Source organism: Bufo gargarizans, chromosome 6 (genome assembly GCF_014858855.1).
Source record: "Bufo gargarizans isolate SCDJY-AF-19 chromosome 6, ASM1485885v1, whole genome shotgun sequence".
Taxonomy (NCBI): domain Eukaryota; kingdom Metazoa; phylum Chordata; class Amphibia; order Anura; family Bufonidae; genus Bufo; species Bufo gargarizans.
In genome coordinates, this window is record NC_058085.1 from 78,121,393 (window position 1) to 78,141,494 (window position 20,102).

Below are 20,102 nucleotides of genomic sequence, written 5' to 3' on the forward strand. Positions count from 1 at the left end.
GGCTTTGGGCTTCATTCAGTTTGCTTTTTCACGGACAGCACATGTACCCATTGATTTCAACACAACACGGGCCATACGCTTGTCTGAATGAGCCCTAAACGCTACAATTCTCAAATTGTTTCCACACGCAGCACGCACGGTTTTTGTCCATTTTGCAAGTTTCATTCACTCAACTCCGGGGGAAAAAAGACGGATGCCCCTGCCCAGAAATCATTCCAGCCGTCTGAACACGGTCTTAACATGGTGTGCGTCGAGCACACATCATTTTGGGGGGTCTGCATATGCTCCACTAAAGTAAAATGGAGGCAGAGTCGGGGGTTCGACTGGAGCCGCGGTCAGTCACAGAGCCCGCTCTGACTGCCACGCAGCGCCGCCAGCAGCAGCAGCACACCACGTGACTAGGCGGGGCTTGTGTCAGCGGATGTTGGTGGTGAAACTCTGTAAAAGGGGCGGGGCCACTTCGTCCAAGCCATGCGGCCTGAGGGCTGCGGGCAACAATGGGCGTGTCCAGTAGGATTTCCTATACAGAAGCACTGGGAGGGCGTGGTTTGAATAATCAAGGGCGTGGTTTTTGTTTGGCACCCGGTAATTCGGTACCGGCATTGTGTCGCGCAGACTGTAGGAAGCAGCGGAGGACGTGGGGCTGACGGTGAAAGCAGGAGCGGGCATTATAGAGCGGAGGTAACGGGGAGGAAGAGGGACGGGGGAGCACGACGACGACACGTGTCACAGAGTTACATCAGACGTGTCACACATAGGCACACAGGGATTTCTAGTGATGTCAGAGCATTGCATCATGCAGCCATGGGAAGTCACCAAGTCAGGTTTTAGCTCTGTATAGTATAGAGCAAAGCAACCTGCGGCTCCCCAGCTGCTGCGATGAACTACAACTCCCAGCATGCATTGGGTTGCAGACCACTGGGATGCATCAGCAGGTATTCAGGAGAGGCTGAGACTTGTAGTTCTGCACAGTGCGCGAAATGAGAGCCATTGCTGGCCAAAAAGTAACATGATAGCCGATCCATACAAAAGTGGGGTTGGCGCATTCAGTCCAGCATCCTGGTAGTCGCCAACAAGCTCTATGCATGGTGCTGCACCCCACATATAGCGGTATACCACATGTATAGCACAATACTGCGTGTATAACCGTGTACCAGACACATGGCAGTATACCGCACACTTATAACAGTGTACCGAACACGTATAGCAGTATACTGCGTGTATAACCGTGTACCAGACACATGGCAGTATACCGCACACGTATAACTGTGTACCACACGTATAGCAGTATACCGCACACGTATAGCAGTATACCAGACACATTTATAACAGTATACCAGACACATGACACTATACCGCACATTTATAACAGTATACCAGACACATGACACTATACCGCACATTTATAACAGTATACCAGACACATGGCACTATACCACATGTATAGCAGTATACCCTACACATATAGCCGTATACCAGACACATAGCACCATACCACATGTATGGCAGTATACTACACATATAGCCGTATACCAGACACACGGTACTATACCACATGTATAGCAGTATACCGCACATGTATAGCCATATACCAGACACTTGGCACTATACCACATGTATAGCAGTATACCATACACATGGCACTATACCACATGTATACCAGATACATGGCACTATGCCACATGTATAGCAGTATACTGCACATTTAACTGTACTGCACTTATAGCAGGATGCCACATCATTGGGACTATGCTGCACATATAGCATTATGTGGCACTATACCACACGTATAGCAGGATGCCATACATTCCACTATTCTGAACATATAGCAGTATGAATGGCACTATACTGCACACATAGCATTATGCTACACGCATGGCACTATACTGCACTTATAGCAGGATGCTACATGGTTGGCACTACGCTGCATGCATAGCATTATGTGCCACACGTGGCATTATACCACACATATAGCAGTACGCCTCACACATAGCAGTATGCAGCACACATGGCACTATACCACACATAATGTATTCTGCACTTATTGCAGTATATGCAGCAGCACGTGGCATTATGCCGCTCACATGGCACTATGGTGCAGAGAGTCACGCAATATAAGTAACCCGGGAGGTCACCATTTGGGCGCCTAAGTATGAATGCCTCCAGGAGAACTGTCAGGTAGCGGACCCCCTCAGTAGCTGTTCACATCACAGGAGAAAACAGTGACACTGACGGCACCATCACATGACGGCAGCGGCGCCCGACAGACTTCACTGGCTATAATGGTGTCCGGCGTTTTACCTGATGAAGTAGCGCTGTTTGCTGCATTGGTTTGTCCACCATTTTTAACAGTCTGCACCAGAGACCTCAAAGGATTGGACGTCTTTTAATCCAAGATGCCTGAACCTTTGTCTCCTCAGCATCCGACAAATGAACGTCAGCCGGACCTCTGATACAGATCAGACGGTCCTGCCGAGGTCGGGTAGGTTGGTCAACTTTTAGTGAGTTGGTATGTCGCCCCAATATCTGAAGGGGGACAAATAAGAGACCGGATAGAAAGGGTTCTCTACAGTATTTACAGAAGCCTATACGGGCAATAAAAACCTATCTTGGCCCGGGTCAATTTAATACTTCACTTTTATTGAACACATTGTTAAAAAGTGTCACTGTTCATTGTGAGTCACATTTGAAAAAGACACAGACAAAAACACAAAATAACTACTGGGGTGTTAAAAACACAGTTGTGGCCCACCACAAAAGATACTGTATGTCATCACATAGAGGCGATATACTAGATCGCTCACTCTAAAAATAATGAGAACAGCAGAATCAATTCTATATACCCACAAGGGGTGATATTGGTTTTTGCCGGCAAGGCTGATTTGATATTGGCAAAAGTCAATATTGAGAGACTAATGTCATCATGCCACTTGAGTGCTGATAGATTGTTTGCCAATCCCCTATTTGCCAGCATGCAGGGCTCTTAACATATGCGCCCTGGACTAGAAGGTGAATGGACCTAATAGTACCAAAGAAGTTCCTGTGAACCAAACACAACCACTATTATCTGTTAGCGGAGTGTGTGACCGCATGTCAGCGTGTTCATGACAACACCAATTGTTTAACACCCATGGGCAACAAATCGCACAATTCGTGGCACATCAGATGCCCGTTACCCCTGAGGAAGCCAGCAAGACTGGCGAAACATGTCGGGGGGCAGTTTTAGGTTTTAACCAGCAGATATGTGGCCCCTATTTGGCAATTATCATTAGTGACCCGTCTCACATCTATGACTGGTCACACTTGTAGGAGGACAGCAGTCCTGCCAGCCCTGTGTACACCATCTGATCTGTTTAATAGCACCAACAGGCGGTGGTTCTAGTTAAATACAGAACACATCAGTCTGACTGCACTGACATCATCTGGTCAAGTTAATGTCAACACCTTTAGGTTATACTAGCACAGCGATCGTCTCTGGATAGTGTTAAAGGGAACCCGTCACCAGGATTTTGTGTACAGAGCTCAGGACATGGGTTGCTAGATGGCCGCTAGCACATCTGCAATATCCAGTCCCCATAGCTCTGTGTGCTTTTATTGTGTAAAAAAAACGAATTGATACATATGCAAATTACCCTGAGATGTGTCCTGTATGTGAGATGAGTCAGGGACAGGACTCATCTCAGGTTAATTTGCATATCTATCAAATCGTTTTTTTTTAACAAATAAAAACACACAGAGCTATGGGGACTGGATATTGCGGATGTGCTAGCGGCCATCTAGCAGCCCAAGTCCTCAGCTCTATACACAAATTCCTGGTGACAGGTTCCCTTTAAACTGCACCATGATAACGTCCTGTGTTTATTGAGGGTGGATGCAACAAATCCTCCTTAATAAAGGGCAGCATTAGGTATATGCTGCCTTATGTGCTGTTAACCAGAATCGCTGGTAGCAGCATCCTGGGACGTTTGAATACACCCAGCCAACACCAAGCAGTGGCTGGGCTTGTTCAGAGCATGCCTAGTTGTATAGTGGGTGGATGCCAATAAATCCCCCGATACATCTGATGTGCCACGAATTGTGCGATTTGTTGCCCATGGGTGTTAAACAATTGGTGTTGTCATGAACACGCTGACATGCGGTCACACACTCCGCTAACAGATAATAGTGGTTGTGTTTGGTTCACAGGAACTTCTTTGGTACTATTAGGTCCATTCACCTTCTAGTCCAGGGCGCATATGTTAAGAGCCCTGCATGCTGGCAAATAGGGGATTGGCAAACAATCTATCAGCACTCAAGTGGCATGATGACATTAGTCTCTCAATATTGACTTTTGCCAATATCAAATCAGCCTTGCCGGCAAAAACCAATATCACCTCTTGTGGGTATATAGAATTGATTCTGCTGTTCTCATTATTTTTAGAGTGAGCGATCTAGTATATCGCCTCTATGTGATGACATACAGTATCTTTTGTGGTGGGCCACAACTGTGTTTTTAACACCCCAGTAGTTATTTTGTGTTTTTGTCTGTCTTTTTCAAATGTGACTCACAATGAACAGTGACACTTTTTAACAATGTGTTCAATAAAAGTGAAGTATTAAATTGACCCGGGCCAAGATAGGTTTTCATTGCCCGTATAGGCTTCTGTAAATACGTGTTTAATTAACCTTGCCCAGGTTGGTCCTGTATTTATTGGTTCTCTACAGTAAGAGCATTTAAACTGTGACCTGCTGGATACTCCACGTAACCACTGAGGCCAGTGATAGGCTGCAGTGGTCATATTGAGTAGTCTGGTATGTCCTCGCTGCAGCGCTGGATCGGTGTCACTGGAACCACATTTTTTCTCAGAAAACCCCTTTAATAAGAGAACATTGAACTATAAAGCATCCCTTGGAGGTCATGTACCTCAGGACCCCTGTGCCCTGCCACCAGTCTTTGCTCTGGCACTCGGTGGTGTGCCTGTTGCATGCCCTGTACAGTGCGTTTCTGCCATGGTGCGCCCAGTGAGAGGAAGCGTCACAGCTTTCCTCTCTGCTGCTGCCAAATATCATCGCTTCCCCTCATTGGGACCATTGACCTCGGTTGCACTCGCCAGTAAATCGCTGTGTCTGCAGTTTCCACCAGAGATGCATGCACAGCGCCTGGCTTGTCTGCGTGTCATGCGGCAGGACCAGAGTCCGGTGTGCCTGGTGCTAGATAAGCCGTGGGCACAGTCTTTATACCTAGGTACTTTCAATGTCTGCTGCCTGACTGTCGACTGAGCCCTTATTACCTATCCACTTTCCAGGGTTTGATTGCTGCTCGCCGGCTTTGTGACCTCTGTATCGATCAGACCAGGGATCATCATGAGTGTGGGGTTCATTGGCGCTGGACAGCTGACCTATGCCTTAGTCCGGGGCTTCACCGCTGCAGGTATGATGCATTCATTTTCTGCTCTGCTCTTGCACGGTCCGGCGTTGCTACCACTGCTCTTGCAAAGACCAGCGTTGCTGCTATTGCTCAGGATGCTGTTGCCACCACTGCTATTGCACGGTCCGGCGTTGCTACCACTGCTCTTGCAAAGACCGGTGTTGCTGCTATTGCTCAGGATGCTGTTGCTACCACTGCTGTTGCGCGGTCTGGCGTTGCTACCACTGCTGTTGCGCGGTCTGGCGTTGCTACCACTGCTGTTGCGCGGTCCGGCGTTGCTACCACTGCTGTTGCGCGGTCTGGCGTTGCTACCACTGCTGTTGCGCGGTCTGGCGTTGCTACCACTGCTGTTGCGCGGTCTGGCGTTGCTACCACTGCTGTTGCGCGGTCCGGCGTTGCTACCACTGCTGTTGCGCGGTCCGGCGTTGCTACCACTGCTGTTGCGCGGTCCGGCGTTGCTACCACTGCTGTTGCGCGGTCCGGCGTTGCTACCACTGCTGTTGCGCGGTCCGGCGTTGCTACCACTGCTGTTGCGCGGTCCGGCGTTGCTACCACTGCTGTTGCGCGGTCCGGCGTTGCTACCACTGCTGTTGCGCGGTCCGGCGTTGCTACCACTGCTGTTGCGCGGTCCGGCGTTGCTACCACTGCTGTTGCGCGGTCCGGCTTTGCTACCACTGCTGTTGCGCGGTCCGGCTTTGCTACCACTGCCTGCCATTGCTCCAGATGACTTGTGTCATGTAGCTTCCTTTTCACAAAGCAGAACGACCTCCATCAGTGATTGCCTCAGCCGGAGAATATGCTGTATTAGGCCCCATGCACACGGCCGTGTGCGGGCCGTGGAGTCGCGGCCTGGATCCCTCCTGAGAGCAGGAGCGCACGGCGTTACTGGTTGCTATGACGCCGTGCGCTCCCTGCTGCCGCCGCAATACAGTTATACACTGGTATAGATCATACCAGTGCATTACTGTACTGTGCCGGCAGCAGGGAGCGCACGGCGTCATAGCAACCAGTGACGCTGAGCTCCTGCTCTCAGGAGGGATCCAGGCCGTGAAACACGGCCGTGTGCATGGGGCCTTAGCAGGATAGATTACAAAAACTGCCTCTGCAGCTGCTCCACAGCTAGGGGGCTCCACTGCCGTAGGCTATTCTCTCTGCCTGGTGCTGGGTAGGTAACTCTCAGCGTGCACACAGACCATAGGCAGCTCTCATCATTGTAACTTTGCATAAACAGCAGCAGTTGGGTTGTCCGGCATTAGTAAAACATGGCGGCTTTCTTACAAAAATAGCGCCACACCTGTCCACAGGCCGTGTGTTGTACTGCAGTCCAACTCCATTGAAGTGAAGGAATGAGCTGCAAACCATATACAATCTGTGGACAGGTGTGGTGCAATTTTTGCAATCGAGCAGCCACGTTTTACCCATCCTGGACACGCTCCTCCTTCATACATATGCCCTCTTCTGGGTCATAGCGCTGTCCTGTCTTTTGTTGCAGGGGTATTGGCGGCACACAAGATCACTGCAAGCTCCCCGGATACCGATCAATCCACGGTGGCCGGACTGAGGGTGAGAGAAAGAGTTGGATTATAGATCATTCTGGTATGATGGAGAACCATACTCTGCCCTCCTTCCCCTGGCACCCAGAGGAGATGGGCACAGGATGAGGAGAGGTGGTATGCTCATGTAGGGGCAGCAGGACCCTATCTGGTCAGTGGTTGATTGGGAGGGTTGGAAATTTCCTCTATTAGTGTGAGTATTGATAACGGACTGGCATCGAGAACGTCAGGTCAGATCCGCACGTCACGGCCATGAATATAGAGGGGCAGGTTGGCATATGCTATATGTAAGCCATTCTTAAAGGGGTATTCACATCTCAGACATTTATGGCAGGCAGACGGTGAACAGAGAGGTGGGCATGCATGTGCATATGGCTAGCTATTGACTTCTATGGGAGTTGGCTGAGCAGGCATGCACATATGTGGCCACTACAGCCCTCAATTAGGAGGGCATTTTTTTTTTTTGTCATTCGGGCAAATCCCTTGAACCTGGTGTTTAGTCACCTTTCACTGGTAAGCGATAAGCTCCAGACAGGGTGATCTTCAGGTTAATCTGTATTTATTGGTGCAGTAAATGAGGCAGAAGGTAAGTCAGCTCGGGTCAAGGATCCATAAAGCTTCCTATCTCTCCTCACATTATCAGTTCCAGACTAGGCTAGTACTGACACCCACCACCAAAATCTAAATTGGTCACATTATTGTTTTGTCCCTGGTTACCTCCAGATCCAACAAGGCCACGTTCGTCCCACCGCTAGTTATTTACCTTTTGAGCTCCATTAGAGGATCTGGCAGATAACTGGAACCAATGGAGCCATGCAGACCTCATTGACCATAATAGGGTCTGTTCAGGAGTCCTTTATATTGGGGGGAGGGGAGAAGTCGCTCTTTTTGTTGGAATCTGTGGTCGATGCCCCAGACAGAGCCTTCAATGCAGATGTGAACATGCACTTACGGTTCCATTCACACATACGCAATTTCGTTCCGCATTTTGCGATGTGCTGCCCGGATCTGGAATTGCGGATCCGCACTTCCGGGTCAGCAATTCCGATCCCGAAAAAAATAGAACATGTCCTATTATTGTCCGCAATTGCGGACAAGAAAAGGCATTTTCTATGAGAATGCCGGCGATGTGCGGTCCCCAAAATGCAGAACGCACATCGCCGATGTCCGTGTTTTGTGGATCCGCAAAACACACACGGACGTGTGAATGGACCCTTAGGTTCCATTCATACAACAGTATACATTTTGCAGTCCACGAATTGCAGATCCACAAAAGAAGGATACCCACTATGGGCATCCCACGTTTTCTCCTTCTGCATGTCCCACGCCATGTCACAAATGCCTATTCTTGTATGCAAAACACGAATAGGACATGTTCTATTATTTATTTATTTTTATTTTTTTCATTTGCGGACATCTGGATGCGGACGGAGAATACAGTCCTGAACTGTGGTTCTACCTTCAAAATCATGCGGCCATGATGTTTTCTAGATCTAGGCACCTAATACCACAGTCACAGCTTAGGCTAAATTCTTACCACACTTGCCAAACCGTCCTGCAGCGCATATGCCCAGACTTGTGCCATTGTACAGCTATGAGATTGCATATGTCTGTCATTGACTACAGTGTATTCTGTGACTGCAGGATCCCAGCCATTATTAGTCTAAGTCTATGGGCACGTCAGCTCATAGGTCAGGGGTTTTTCCAAACTTAAAGGCCATGAGTGCATCACAGAACCGGTGTAAATCGGAATATTTATTTTTAGAGTTATGTTATCCTTAGGGTGAATTCACACGTGTTGTGTTTGCGACCCCATGCGTCCTACAGCCTTACATTATCCAGGTCTGCAGTGATAGTTTCCGCACTTAAAGGGGTTGTCCAGGTTCAGAGCTGAACCTGGACATCCCTCCATTTTCACCCCGGCAGCCCCCCTGACATGAGCATCGGAGCAGTTCATGCTCCGATGCTCTCCTTTGCCCTGCGCTAAATCGCACAGGGCAAAGGCATTTTTCAGAGTTCCGGTGACATACCGGGCTCTCTATGGGGCTGACAGGCAGCCCGGTGACGTCACCGGCACTGATGGGCGGGATTTGGCTCTGCCCTAGCCAGTAAAACGGCTAGGGCAGAGCTAAAGCCCGCCCCTCAGAGCCGGTGACGTCACCGAACACACTGCTGGGCGGAAGTTACCGCCCGGCAGTGTGTTATTGAAAACACAAGAGCCTGTGCCCTGCGCGATCTAGCGCAGGGCACTGGAGCGCATCGGAGCATGAGATGCTTCGATGCTAGGCTCAGGGAGGCTGCCGGGGTGAAAATAAGGGTATGTCCGGGTTCAGCTCTGAACCCGGACAACCCCTTTAACCTAGGAAGTGGGCCAGCTCCTTCACCCCGACCCCAATACTCACAATAAGACATTTATGGTGGAGAGACAGGCATACATTTAGTTTTAGGCTGGAGACTTAGAGGGCTTGTCTGAGATTTTAAGAAACTTGCCCAAGAGCAAAAAGTTAAAATGATTCATTACTTGCCTTGCTGGTCCTGCAGCGATAATGTCATCTACGTCAATCATGTGACTGCTGCAGCCAATCCCAATTCTTTGTAGGTCCGTGATTGACTGCAGCTTTTACAAGAATGATGTACATAAGGTCATTACTGCAGGAATGACTGGATTTAACAAGTCATTTTTCTTTTATATACAGTCATGGACACAAATGCTTGTTTTCACGAAGTCAGCTGCTTCAGTTTTTATGAAAAACCATGAAAATTTACTTTACAAAAACCCCATTTCCACTGCATTTCAGCACTGCCACAAAATTATCTACTGACATCATGTGATCTTCTCGTTAGCTCAGGAGAAAGAGGACAAGGCAGTTGATTACTCTGTCATGCTTATTGAATTAGAAGAGCAGTTTGAAAGGATAGTTGGGGTTTGAAATCATGGTCGTCTTCTGTTAACCATGGTTACCTCCAAGGAAACATATTCAGTCTTCATTCCTTTGCATCAAAAGGGCTTCTTATGCAAGGACACTGCCACTTGTCAGTTTGCACCTAAATCAACCATTTTTTTGGACCACTAAAGAACTTTAAGAAGAGGTTCAGTTGCTGTGAAGAAAGCTTCAGGACACCCAAAAACAAGTACAGCAAGGACCATCTGTAATTTAGCTACGGGATCTGGTCACTACCAGTTCAGAGCTTGCTCAAGAATGGCAGCAGGCAGGTGTGAGTGCATCTGCACACACCGTGAGGAGAAAGATTTTGGAGGCTGGCCTGGTGTCAAGGGCAGCAAAGAAGCCATGCAAGAAAAACATTTAGGACAGACAGATATTCTGCAGGAAGTACAGAGGGACATATGGAAAAATTATTGTCAGGAGAAGAAGAGGTGACGAGTCCCGTGTCATGTCTACAGTAAAGCATCCTTAGACCAGTGTTTCCCAACCAATGTGCCTCCAGCTGTTGCAAAACTACAACTCCCAGCATGCCCGCACAGCCAAAGGCTGTCCAGGCATGCTCCTCATCCAGTGGAGTTGGCTCACTCACAATTGTGTCCAAGAACAATGCCATGAATAAAGAATGGGATCAAAACATCCTCTAAGAGCAACTTCTCCCAACCATCCAGGAGCAATGTGGTGATGAACAAGGTTTTTTTTTTTTTCGAGCATGGTGGACTCGTTAAAGGAAACATAGAATTTTTGGTCCAGGAAACTCCCTAGACCCCAATCCCATTGAGAACCTGTAATCAGTCCTCAAAAGCAGGTGGACAAACAAAAACCTAGAAATTGTGATAAACTCCAAGCACTGGGTTACCATCAGTCAGGATATGGGCCAGAAACTGATGTCCATCATGCCAGGGCAAACTGCAAAAGTCTTGAAGGGTCAACACTGAAAATATATTGAGTCTTTGCATAAACTTAATGGATTTATTAATAAAAGTTTAAAATCTTACAAAATGCTTATAATAGTACCTCAGTATACCATAATGTACTTCATTGACTTATAGGTCAATTGGTGGCATCAGAGGCATATCTTTCTTTTCCTTTTGGAAGGAAGGCTAATTAGCGTTTTTTTTCTTCCCAGAACCTCTACATAAGGTCACACACCCCGGATCCTGACCAAGGCCTCTCACGCAGTTAAAGGGAACATGTCACCAAAAAAACAGATACTAAACTGTTAATAGTACCTTATAGTGCTGCAGAGTAGTTTCCTAATGCACTTTTTGATCGTTTAGCCGCATCTAGCCTCCTGGAGAAATCAATGTTTTATTCAGCCGCTGCCCCCTGCTTCAAGTCAGGTTTGAAGTTAAGGGGGCAGCGGCCTAGGCGCCTCGAATGCTGCTCTCCCCGCCTCCCGCATTGACACGCCGGATCTCAGTGCCAGGACCGTGCTCCCAGCCCGCATGCACAGTAAAGGGTTGCTGTAGCGCGATCCCGGCTCTGGCTCGTACACTCAGCCGGCTTCAGTTTCGCTACTGCGCATGTGCCCGCCAGCCTTACAAACTAGCGCAGTTACAGAAGATGCCGGGCGCATGCGCAGTAGCGAAACTGAAGCCGGCTGAGTGTACGAGCCGGGATCGCGCTACAGCAGCCCTTTACTGCGCATGCGGGCTGGGAGCGCGGTCCCGGCACTGAGATCTGGCGTGTCAATAAAGGCGGCGGGAGGCGGGGACAGCAGCATTCGAGACGCCTGGGCCGATCCCCACTTGAAACCTGACTTGAAGCAGGGGGCAGCGGCTGAATAAAACATTGATTTCTCCAGGAGGCTAGATGCGGCTAAACGATCAAAAAGTGCATTAGGAAACTACTCTGCAGCACTATAAGGTACTATTAACAGTTTAGTATCTGTTTTTTTGGTGAGAGGTTCCCTTTAAGCAAATTCTCTATGCTCTGCACTGATGAGGTGCTGGTGTAGCTATTTTATCCACGTTATGCTTCAAGGCCTGTTTAAATGGTCATGGAATGAGGGCTAATTTGAAGAAATTTTTTTTAGTATACCATAAGAACATCTGACAAAAACATCTAAAAACACAAAAACTGCAAACTTTGTGAAAAACTAATATTTGTGTCCGATTTAAAACTTTAGTAAATTCTTAGTTTCACGCAACTTTCTTGAAATCCTGGACAACCCTTTAGGAATAGAAAATGGAATAACAGGTTTAAGGCATGTGCTTCCTGTTGGATCAAAACCAATATGACATTACATGCTGGGTAAGATTAGGACATTGGATAAAGTTGCAGTTTATACTCATTTTACTCCTTTTTTTATCATCAGAAATTGGGTATAAATTTCACCACCAGTAACAAGGAGACGGTGAAGAACAGCGATGTCCTCTTCCTGGCCGTGAAGCCTCCCATTATTCCCTTTGTGCTGGATGAGATTGGCACTGACATTGAGGATCGTCACATGGTTGTGTCCTGTGCCGCCGGTGTCACCATCAGCACCATCGAGAAGGTAATGTCATTCTGACCACCCACTATATGCATTCCCATTGCGTGTAGCAGACGTTCTCGCTCTCAACCCTTTAATCCTCCTGCAACCCTACAGAAACTGTCCAGCTTCCACCCAGCGCCCAAAGTCATCCGCTGCATGACCAATACTCCTGTGATTGTCAGAGAGGGGGCCACCGTGTATGCCACAGGGACCCACGCCGAGGTGGAGGACGGGCATCTGCTGGAGCAGCTGATGCAGAGTGTGGGCTTCTGCACCGAGGTGGAGGAGGACTTGATTGATGCTGTCACTGGACTCAGTGGAAGTGGACCGGCTTACGTAAGTGCAGACAGAAGGGTCAAGATGTCTTAGTCCTTCTTGGATCTGAGATGTCCACTGATTCTGTTAAGGGGCTGCTTTTAATTAACATTAGATATTTTAAAAGCTGGATCTGCCTTCAAGGGAACCTGTCCTCAACTTTATGCTGACCTCACTGAGGGCAGCATACATTAGTGACAAGAATGTCGATTTCAGTGATGAGTTAAAAAAAAAGGTGGTTGCTGAGAACCAGCCTCATAACTATTGCAGCCCAGGCCTTGACGAGAGTCAAATCTACCTGAGAAGAGTCCTGGTTATTCCTAATCTCCTGCACTCTCACCCGTCTGCTGATGATTGGCAGTTCTCTCCTAGAGAGAAAGGGAGAAAACTAGATAGAAGACGGTCAGTCATCAGCAGGTATGCAGGAGAGCAGGACTTCATGAATAACCAGGACTCTTCTCAGGTGTCCGTAGTAAAGTGAGGAACCGCACTCGTTCAAGGGTGTCACCGGTGCCAATCAAGGGCTTGTTATGCCGTTTATCAAAGTAATAAAGTATTAAGGCACTTAGGGCTGCAACGATTAATCGATTATATTCGATAACTGGATTCGTTGTCGACGAATCCAGTTATCGAATAATCGCCGATTCGTTGCTATTCGGGCGGGCGGGCGGTCGCTGCATCTTTATTTTACCTTTTTACAATGACGCTCCCGCTCCTGTAACAGCCAGGCAGAGCGGACGGCGGCGTAACGTCACTCACTCACGTGACACGCCTGCTCCGCCTCCTTCATTCATGAAGTGGGCGGAGCAGGCGCGTCACGTGATTGAGTGACGTTACGCCGCCGTCCACTCTGCCTGGCTGTTACAGGAGCGGGAGCGTCATTGTAAAAAGGTAAAATAAAGATGCAAGCATCGGGGCCGGGGCTGTTAGGGGGAAGGGGGAGGGGGGATCTGTCTATGGCACTGCTATGGGAAGGGGGGTCTGTGTATAGCACTGCTATGGGGAGGGGGGAGGATCTGTCTATGGCACTGCTATGGGGAGGGGGGTCTGTGTATAGCACTGCTATGGGGAGGAGGGGGGGTCTGTGTATGGCACTGCTATGGGAAGGGGGGTCTGTGCACTGTTATGAGGAAAGGGATCTGTGCACTGTTATGCCCATAACAGTGCACATATCCCCCTCTCCATAACTACGCCGTGCACATATCCCCCTCCCCATAATAGTGTCGTCCACAGATCCCCCATAATAGTGTCGTCCACAGATCCCCCATAATAGTGTCGTCCACAGATCCCCCATAATAGTGTCGTCCACAGATCCCCCCATAATAGTGTCTTCCACAGATCCCCCATAATAGTGTCGTCCACAGATCCCCCATAAGTGTCGTCCACAGATCCCCCATAAGTGTCGTCCACAGATCCCCCATAATAGTGTCGTCCACAGATCCCCCATAATAGTGTCGTCCACAGATCCCCCATAATAGTGTCGTCCACAGATCCCCCATAATAGTGTCGTCCACAGATCCCCCATAATAGTGTCGTCCACAGATCCCCCATAATAGTGTCGTCCACAGATCCCCCATAATAGTGTCGTCCACAGATCCCCCATAATAGTGTCGTCCACAGATCCCCCATAATAGTGTCGTCCACAATTTGTTTTAATATGGCCTTTGAACATAATTTTTCAAGTAAGATCATATAAACCTCTCTGTTTTGTAATTTTGTCGTTTTTCCCGATTAATCGATTAATCGTAGAAATTAATCGGCAACTAATCGATTATTCAAATAATCGTTAGCTGCAGCCCTAACTTAGGCACTCAGGTTGAGAGTTTTGCAATTCAAGTGAGGTTTATTTCAGAATCTCTGCATCATCCATTTGCCCGTGGTTTGCACAGGAAAATGGATGATGCAGAGATTATGAAATAAACCTCACTTGAATTGCAAAACTCTCAACCTGAGTGCCTCAATACTTTATTTCTTCTCAGGTGTCCGTGACTCTTTTTTCCAGGCCCAGTCTGCAATGATTGTGATGTCGGTTCTCGACAACAACTTGCTTTTAACTTATAAATGAAAGACCGCCGAAATCCACTCACCTGTCTCTACTTTATTCTGCCATTAGTAAGGGCAGCATAAAGGTGATGACAGGTTCCCTTTAATACCTGCCTTCTCCATTATTGATCACTGTGTACATAGATCAGGAGCGGCAATGCTGCTTCTTGCTCCAGTCCTAATGATCATGTGATCTCTGAGGATCAGGTAACTGCACAAGCTGCCGGGTCTTAGCAGACCTAGATCAGCTCCGCAACAAGGCTGAACACCTCCTGGGAGTATACTCCTCCTATATATGGGGCTAATACTTCCCTATGTCCATAATTTAACAATAAGAAAACTATATATATATATCACTAAAATGACCACCAAAGGTCTTGTATGGTCTTGGGAAGTGGGGCACAAAGTAAAATTAAAAATAAAGACCAAAAAAGCCACATTTAAGCTTCTTAGTCCAACCCACGCTGACTAAAAACGATATATCCCCCTTTACAAAAATAAGCATTAAAGAAAGGGGACTTAATATGGGAAAAGAAAATGTGAAAAATACTTCTTTTTTTTTTTCATTTTCAGATATAAAAACAATAGTTAACTAGAAATTACATAAAAAATAAAGCTCAGTGCATCACCGAAAAAAGGTGCTAAATTGATTTATGTAAACAAAAAAAAAAAAAAGTTACGGCTTTCAAAAGACACATGTACTAAAAAGACTGAACATAAGAATGGGGGGGGGGGGGGGCAGCCATCTTGAACTTGTTAAGACTATAGTTGCGCCCGCACCGCTCCACAACCAGGCACTTAGCAAGCAAAACCATTGTGCAGTCTTTTTTACTTTCTGGGTTAAGAGTTGTCTGACAACGCTCATGGTCACCATTGTGGTTGTCTTGGGGATTGCGTGAGATTTGACTCTGCTTGGCTTTTCTTTTCAGGCCTTCACCGCTCTGGATGCACTTGCCGATGGCGGGGTAAAGATGGGCCTGCCCCGGCGGCTTGCTGTTCGTCTAGGCGCGCAGGCCATGCTGGTCAGTAACGTTAATTCTCTGCTTCAGCTTCTTTTCTCATGAAGACGGATTTATTGACTGTCTGATCTTTGATTAGGGAGCAGCAAAGATGCTTTTGGAATCGGAGCAGCATCCAGGACAGCTGAAGGACAATGTGTGCTCACCAGGGGGCGCCACCATTCACGCTCTGCACTTTTTGGAGAGTGGAGGATTCCGTTCCCTTCTCATTAACGCTGTGGAGGCATCTTGCATCAGAACCAGGTCAGCGTTCAGCCACCAGTATGAAAATGTTTCTGTCTTGGCTCGGGGGGCCACTGTTCTGTAGATCGGTGGGGGTCCCAGTGGTCCGTCACACAGGAATCATACATCTTGTGGATAGCTGATGCATGTGGTTTGTCCTATCCTATGAAAGGATATGAGAAGCCCTGGAAGACCGAGGCTGTCTGCATTAGATTTACCTATCCGTAGCCCCAGAGCCACTAGGTGGCAGTGTTGCACAGCTGAAAATACAGGAGATGCTTTTTCACCTACTGTAGAAATTAAAGGGGTTTTCCGAGGATATTAAAGGAGAATTCCCATCAAAGACAACGGCGGCATATCGTTAGGATATGCCACCATTGTCTGATAGATGCGGGTCCCACCTCTGGGACTCGCACTTACACCGAGAACAGAGCTGGGAAGGTGACTGAGGGCGCACTGCGCAGCCGCCCTACTTTAATTTCTATGGGGCTGCCGAAAATAGCCGATAGTGATATACCCCTTTAATATCCTCAGGACAGGCCACCATTATGTGATTGGTGTAGGTTCAACTCCCTGCACCCCGGAGTGCCAAAGCCTCTTCAAACAGCTGATGGGCAGGGATACTGAGTGTCGGACCCCCATTGCGAACGCTCGGACAACCACTTTAGTGTATTTTTAAAGTTAGCAACTGTTCACACTGTCATTCGAAGGGGGGGATCTCAGCACCCAGACCCCACCCCTAAGAGGAGTATACCAGGTAAGAATGTGAAGGCTTCCTCCTCCAGTAGGGGGTGCAGTAACTATTCCCCATTCAGATCCATTATTGCCCACCTCCGATTTATCTTCTTGCCACTGAAGTCCGTTCATGAATGGAAATATAATGTCAAACCGTCTGTTAATGGTAAAACTGTGGGAATTGATGGAAGCGTCAACACATTTTGCATCCGATTGTTAGGCCTCATGCACACGAACGTTGTTTTGGTCCGCATCCGAGCCGCAGTTTTTGCGACTCTGATGTGGACCCATTCACTTGAATAGGGCCGCAAAAGATGCGGACAGCACACGGCACTCCGTTCCGTGGTCCGCAAAAAAATATATAACCTGTCCTATTCTTAGGCAGTTATTTTAATGGCTGTCCGCACCGTTCCGCAAATTGCGGAACGCACACTGACGCCATCTGTGTTTTGCGGATCTGCAATTTGCGGACCGCTAAAAGCAAAACGGACATACGCATGTAGCCTTATTCTTATAAAGCCTGAGTTGCTATTCTGTTAAAGGGGTATTCCTTATCAGAAAAGCATGGTCATGAGTCGCCAACTATTGGGAAAAGTGGGTTCCCTTTAGTCACCAGAGGTCTGGGGACTTCTACCAGACATTGGCATATCCTGGGGATTCACTTTAAATTTCTAAAGTGGGAATGTCCCTTTAACCTCCCACTGATCGTCCTGAACTGTTTTGAACAAACACTGTTCAGGGGTTTTGTGTCCGCAGAAGAGGAGTGCACTTCTCAGGGTCGATTTCTTACACTGTCATTGGGCGACAGCCACAGTGTTGGTCTTGTTTTAAAGCTGATAATCTAGTCTTTTAAACAAGACCACAAGCATTGCACTTAGAAATGTGTCCAATTGAAAGCAGTATATACCTGCAGCTTTCATTCCTGACCCCAAATACCAATATCTGTATCTCTTCATGTACATAACCTAACCCTGTGATCTTAAAGGGAACCTGTTACCGGGATTTTGTGTATAGAGCTGAGGACATGGGTTGCTAGATGGCCACTAGCACATCCGCAATATCCAGTCCCCATAGCTCTGTGTGCTATTATTGTGTAAAAAAAAAACGATTTGATACATATGCAAATTAACTTTAGATGAGTCCTGTCCCTGACTCATCTCATGTACAAAACTCATCTCTGGTTAATTTGCATATGTATCAAATCGGTTTTTTTTTGCACAATAAAAGCACACAGAGCTATGGGGACTGGGTATTGCGGATGTGCTAGCGGCCATCTAGCAACCCATGTCCTCAGTTCTATACACGAAATCTCGGTGACAGGTTCCCTTTAAAATAGCCCCCTCCCGTCCGCTGGCTGACATCTCTGCCAGACTGGAGGAGGAAAGGCAGTGGGGGAGCCGACAGGCTTCAGGAAGAGAGAAAGAAAAGTTTCTATCTCCCTGTTTTACCTGCACATTACCCCAATAGGGGAGGGGGGGGTTAGCATGGACTTTAGTGCATGTTATCAATCCCCCTTCACCCATCAATCAGAATCTACAATAAAAAAGCGACATTTTCAGGAGAGCTTTTACAATTTTAATGTGACTGTTGGGATGTTTAAATCCCATCTCCTAAAAAGGGTTGTCTAGAATTAGAAAAAGTTTCAGCTTTTTTTTTTTTTTTACCCACGAACCAGCGCCTTATTCATCCATGGCTTGTCTTATTGTCATTCACTTGAATGGGGATAAACTGCAATTCCAGACACAGCCTATGGACAGAAGTGGCACTGTTTCTGGGGAAGAAAAAGAAAGCAGACCATTTATATAATCCTGCGTCAACCTTGTGTGTCTCTCCACCATCTCAGGGAGCTCCAGCAATACGCTGACCAGGAAAAAATCCCTGCCGCTGCCATCAAAAAGACAACCCTAAGCAAAGTGCAGCAAGAATCGCCATTGGTTTCCACCGCCTCCTCAGGAGCCAAAGTGAGTCTCTTCAACAACAAGAGGTCAGGATTGAAGAAGTTCTGAGAGAGTCCAGGAAGGAACCCTCATCAAACAAATCCACTGACGAGCTGGACGGCGGCCGTCGGCGGGGGGCACCCTGCGCCTTCCCACTACAGCCTAATATTTGGTTGTTTTTTTTTAAATCAAGAAAGTTCAAGAAAATTGACTGTAAAACATTTTATATAATTTTATCCTAATGTTCCCATAAATTCTGCTAAGACTGTGCCGCCAGGTGATGTGTTGCTGCCACGCGCACCCATCTTACCGCTCTGTATGCATTTCATAGAGCGTGCTACGCAATAAGCTCTCTATCCATATCATTTCCCATTAGCTCTTCACTGCATTAACTCATTCATAGCCAGATCTCTTGTTCTGCACCACCTTCAATACAGGCAAAGAAAAAACCGAGATGTAAATGCTTAACTGCGCCATTTATTTTTATTTTTGTATATTTACCTTGGTTTACGGCACACTAACAATTACGTCTCCCATCAAACGGTTTGTCAAGACAATAAAGCACTTTCATCCTCCGGTGTAAGAGAAAAGGGCATTCATTCAAGGTCCATGACACCCATGATCTGAGCGGTCAGTATGATGTATGCAGCGATGTCACTGTAGGAAGCTGCGTTACGGAGCTCCAGAGCAGTATTCCCGGAGTGGAGCTTCAGGTTTCTGCCTCTGGTGTGGTGATCTGGAAACCATCAGTAAGTACAGTAACACTTGCTCGTGGTATCCATGTGAACACCATGTGTGTTCTGGTGTCAACCTAACAGGGACACATTATTATTTTACAAAAAGTTGAATGAAATTTCAGCCTGCAGTCATTCATTTTTGACCCGATACCCAGTTTACTACCAGTTTCAAACTTTTCTCCCATGGACGTGTGGATCTGCGTGTCTAGGATGCTGCTGCCTTCACTAGCTCATGTATCAGCTCAGCTTCCTCCCTTCTACAGCTTTTCAGGGATGTCTTTTCCTTGTACCTCCAGACAAGGATGGTAAGGAGTGTGTGATGACCTATTGCAGGCTCTCCTCCCTCTCCCTGATGGTTTCTCTAAGGCCTTGTCCACATTTCCGTGTCAGTGACACATCTGTGGAAAAAAGCATACGCGTTTCATCTGCTAAGATGTCCGTGAAGGATCTATTGTTGGTGCGTTCTTACCATCCGTGTGAAATCCGTAATTCACTGACGTTGCTCAGCTGAAAATTAATTTCCGAAGAATCTCCTTTCCGTCTTCAGTGAAAAACAGACGCAACACGGATGTGTGTCAGCGATTTTCACTGACCCATAGACTTCAATGGGCTTGCTTGGTCCGCATCACGGATCAAAGTACTGCATGTCCCCATTATTATTTTTTTTACTGACCCACTGTCAGTAAGATAAATACTGAAATGTGAACAGACAG

General features: G+C 47.4%; 1 protein-coding gene across 1 annotated transcript; it reads left to right on the plus strand.

The window, feature by feature from the left end:
- Positions 1–528: 528 nt before the first annotated feature.
- PYCR1 (pyrroline-5-carboxylate reductase 1) lies at positions 529–19,230 on the plus strand. The gene is made up of 8 exons (XM_044297035.1): positions 529–681; positions 5,286–5,410; positions 6,900–6,970; positions 12,223–12,402; positions 12,496–12,717; positions 15,669–15,761; positions 15,838–16,001; positions 18,559–19,230. The coding sequence occupies exons 2-8, from the start codon at positions 5,344–5,346 to the stop codon at positions 18,719–18,721; spliced, it is 960 nt and encodes a 319-aa protein (XP_044152970.1). The 5' UTR covers positions 529–681; positions 5,286–5,343; the 3' UTR covers positions 18,722–19,230.
- Positions 19,231–20,102: the final 872 nt, after the last annotated feature.

What these genes read in the sequence shown, in the direction of transcription:
- PYCR1 (XM_044297035.1), top strand. Translation starts at nt 5,344, where the DNA reads ATGAGTGTGGGGTTCATTGGCGCTGGACAGCTGACCTATGCCTTAGTC. An exon ending in CCACGGTGGCCGGACTGAGG is followed by an intron (nt 6,971 to 12,222) that starts GTGAGAGAAAGA and finishes TTTTATCATCAG; the next exon opens with AAATTGGGTATAAATTTCAC. An exon ending in GCATCTTGCATCAGAACCAG is followed by an intron (nt 16,002 to 18,558) that starts GTCAGCGTTCAG and finishes CCACCATCTCAG; the next exon opens with GGAGCTCCAGCAATACGCTG.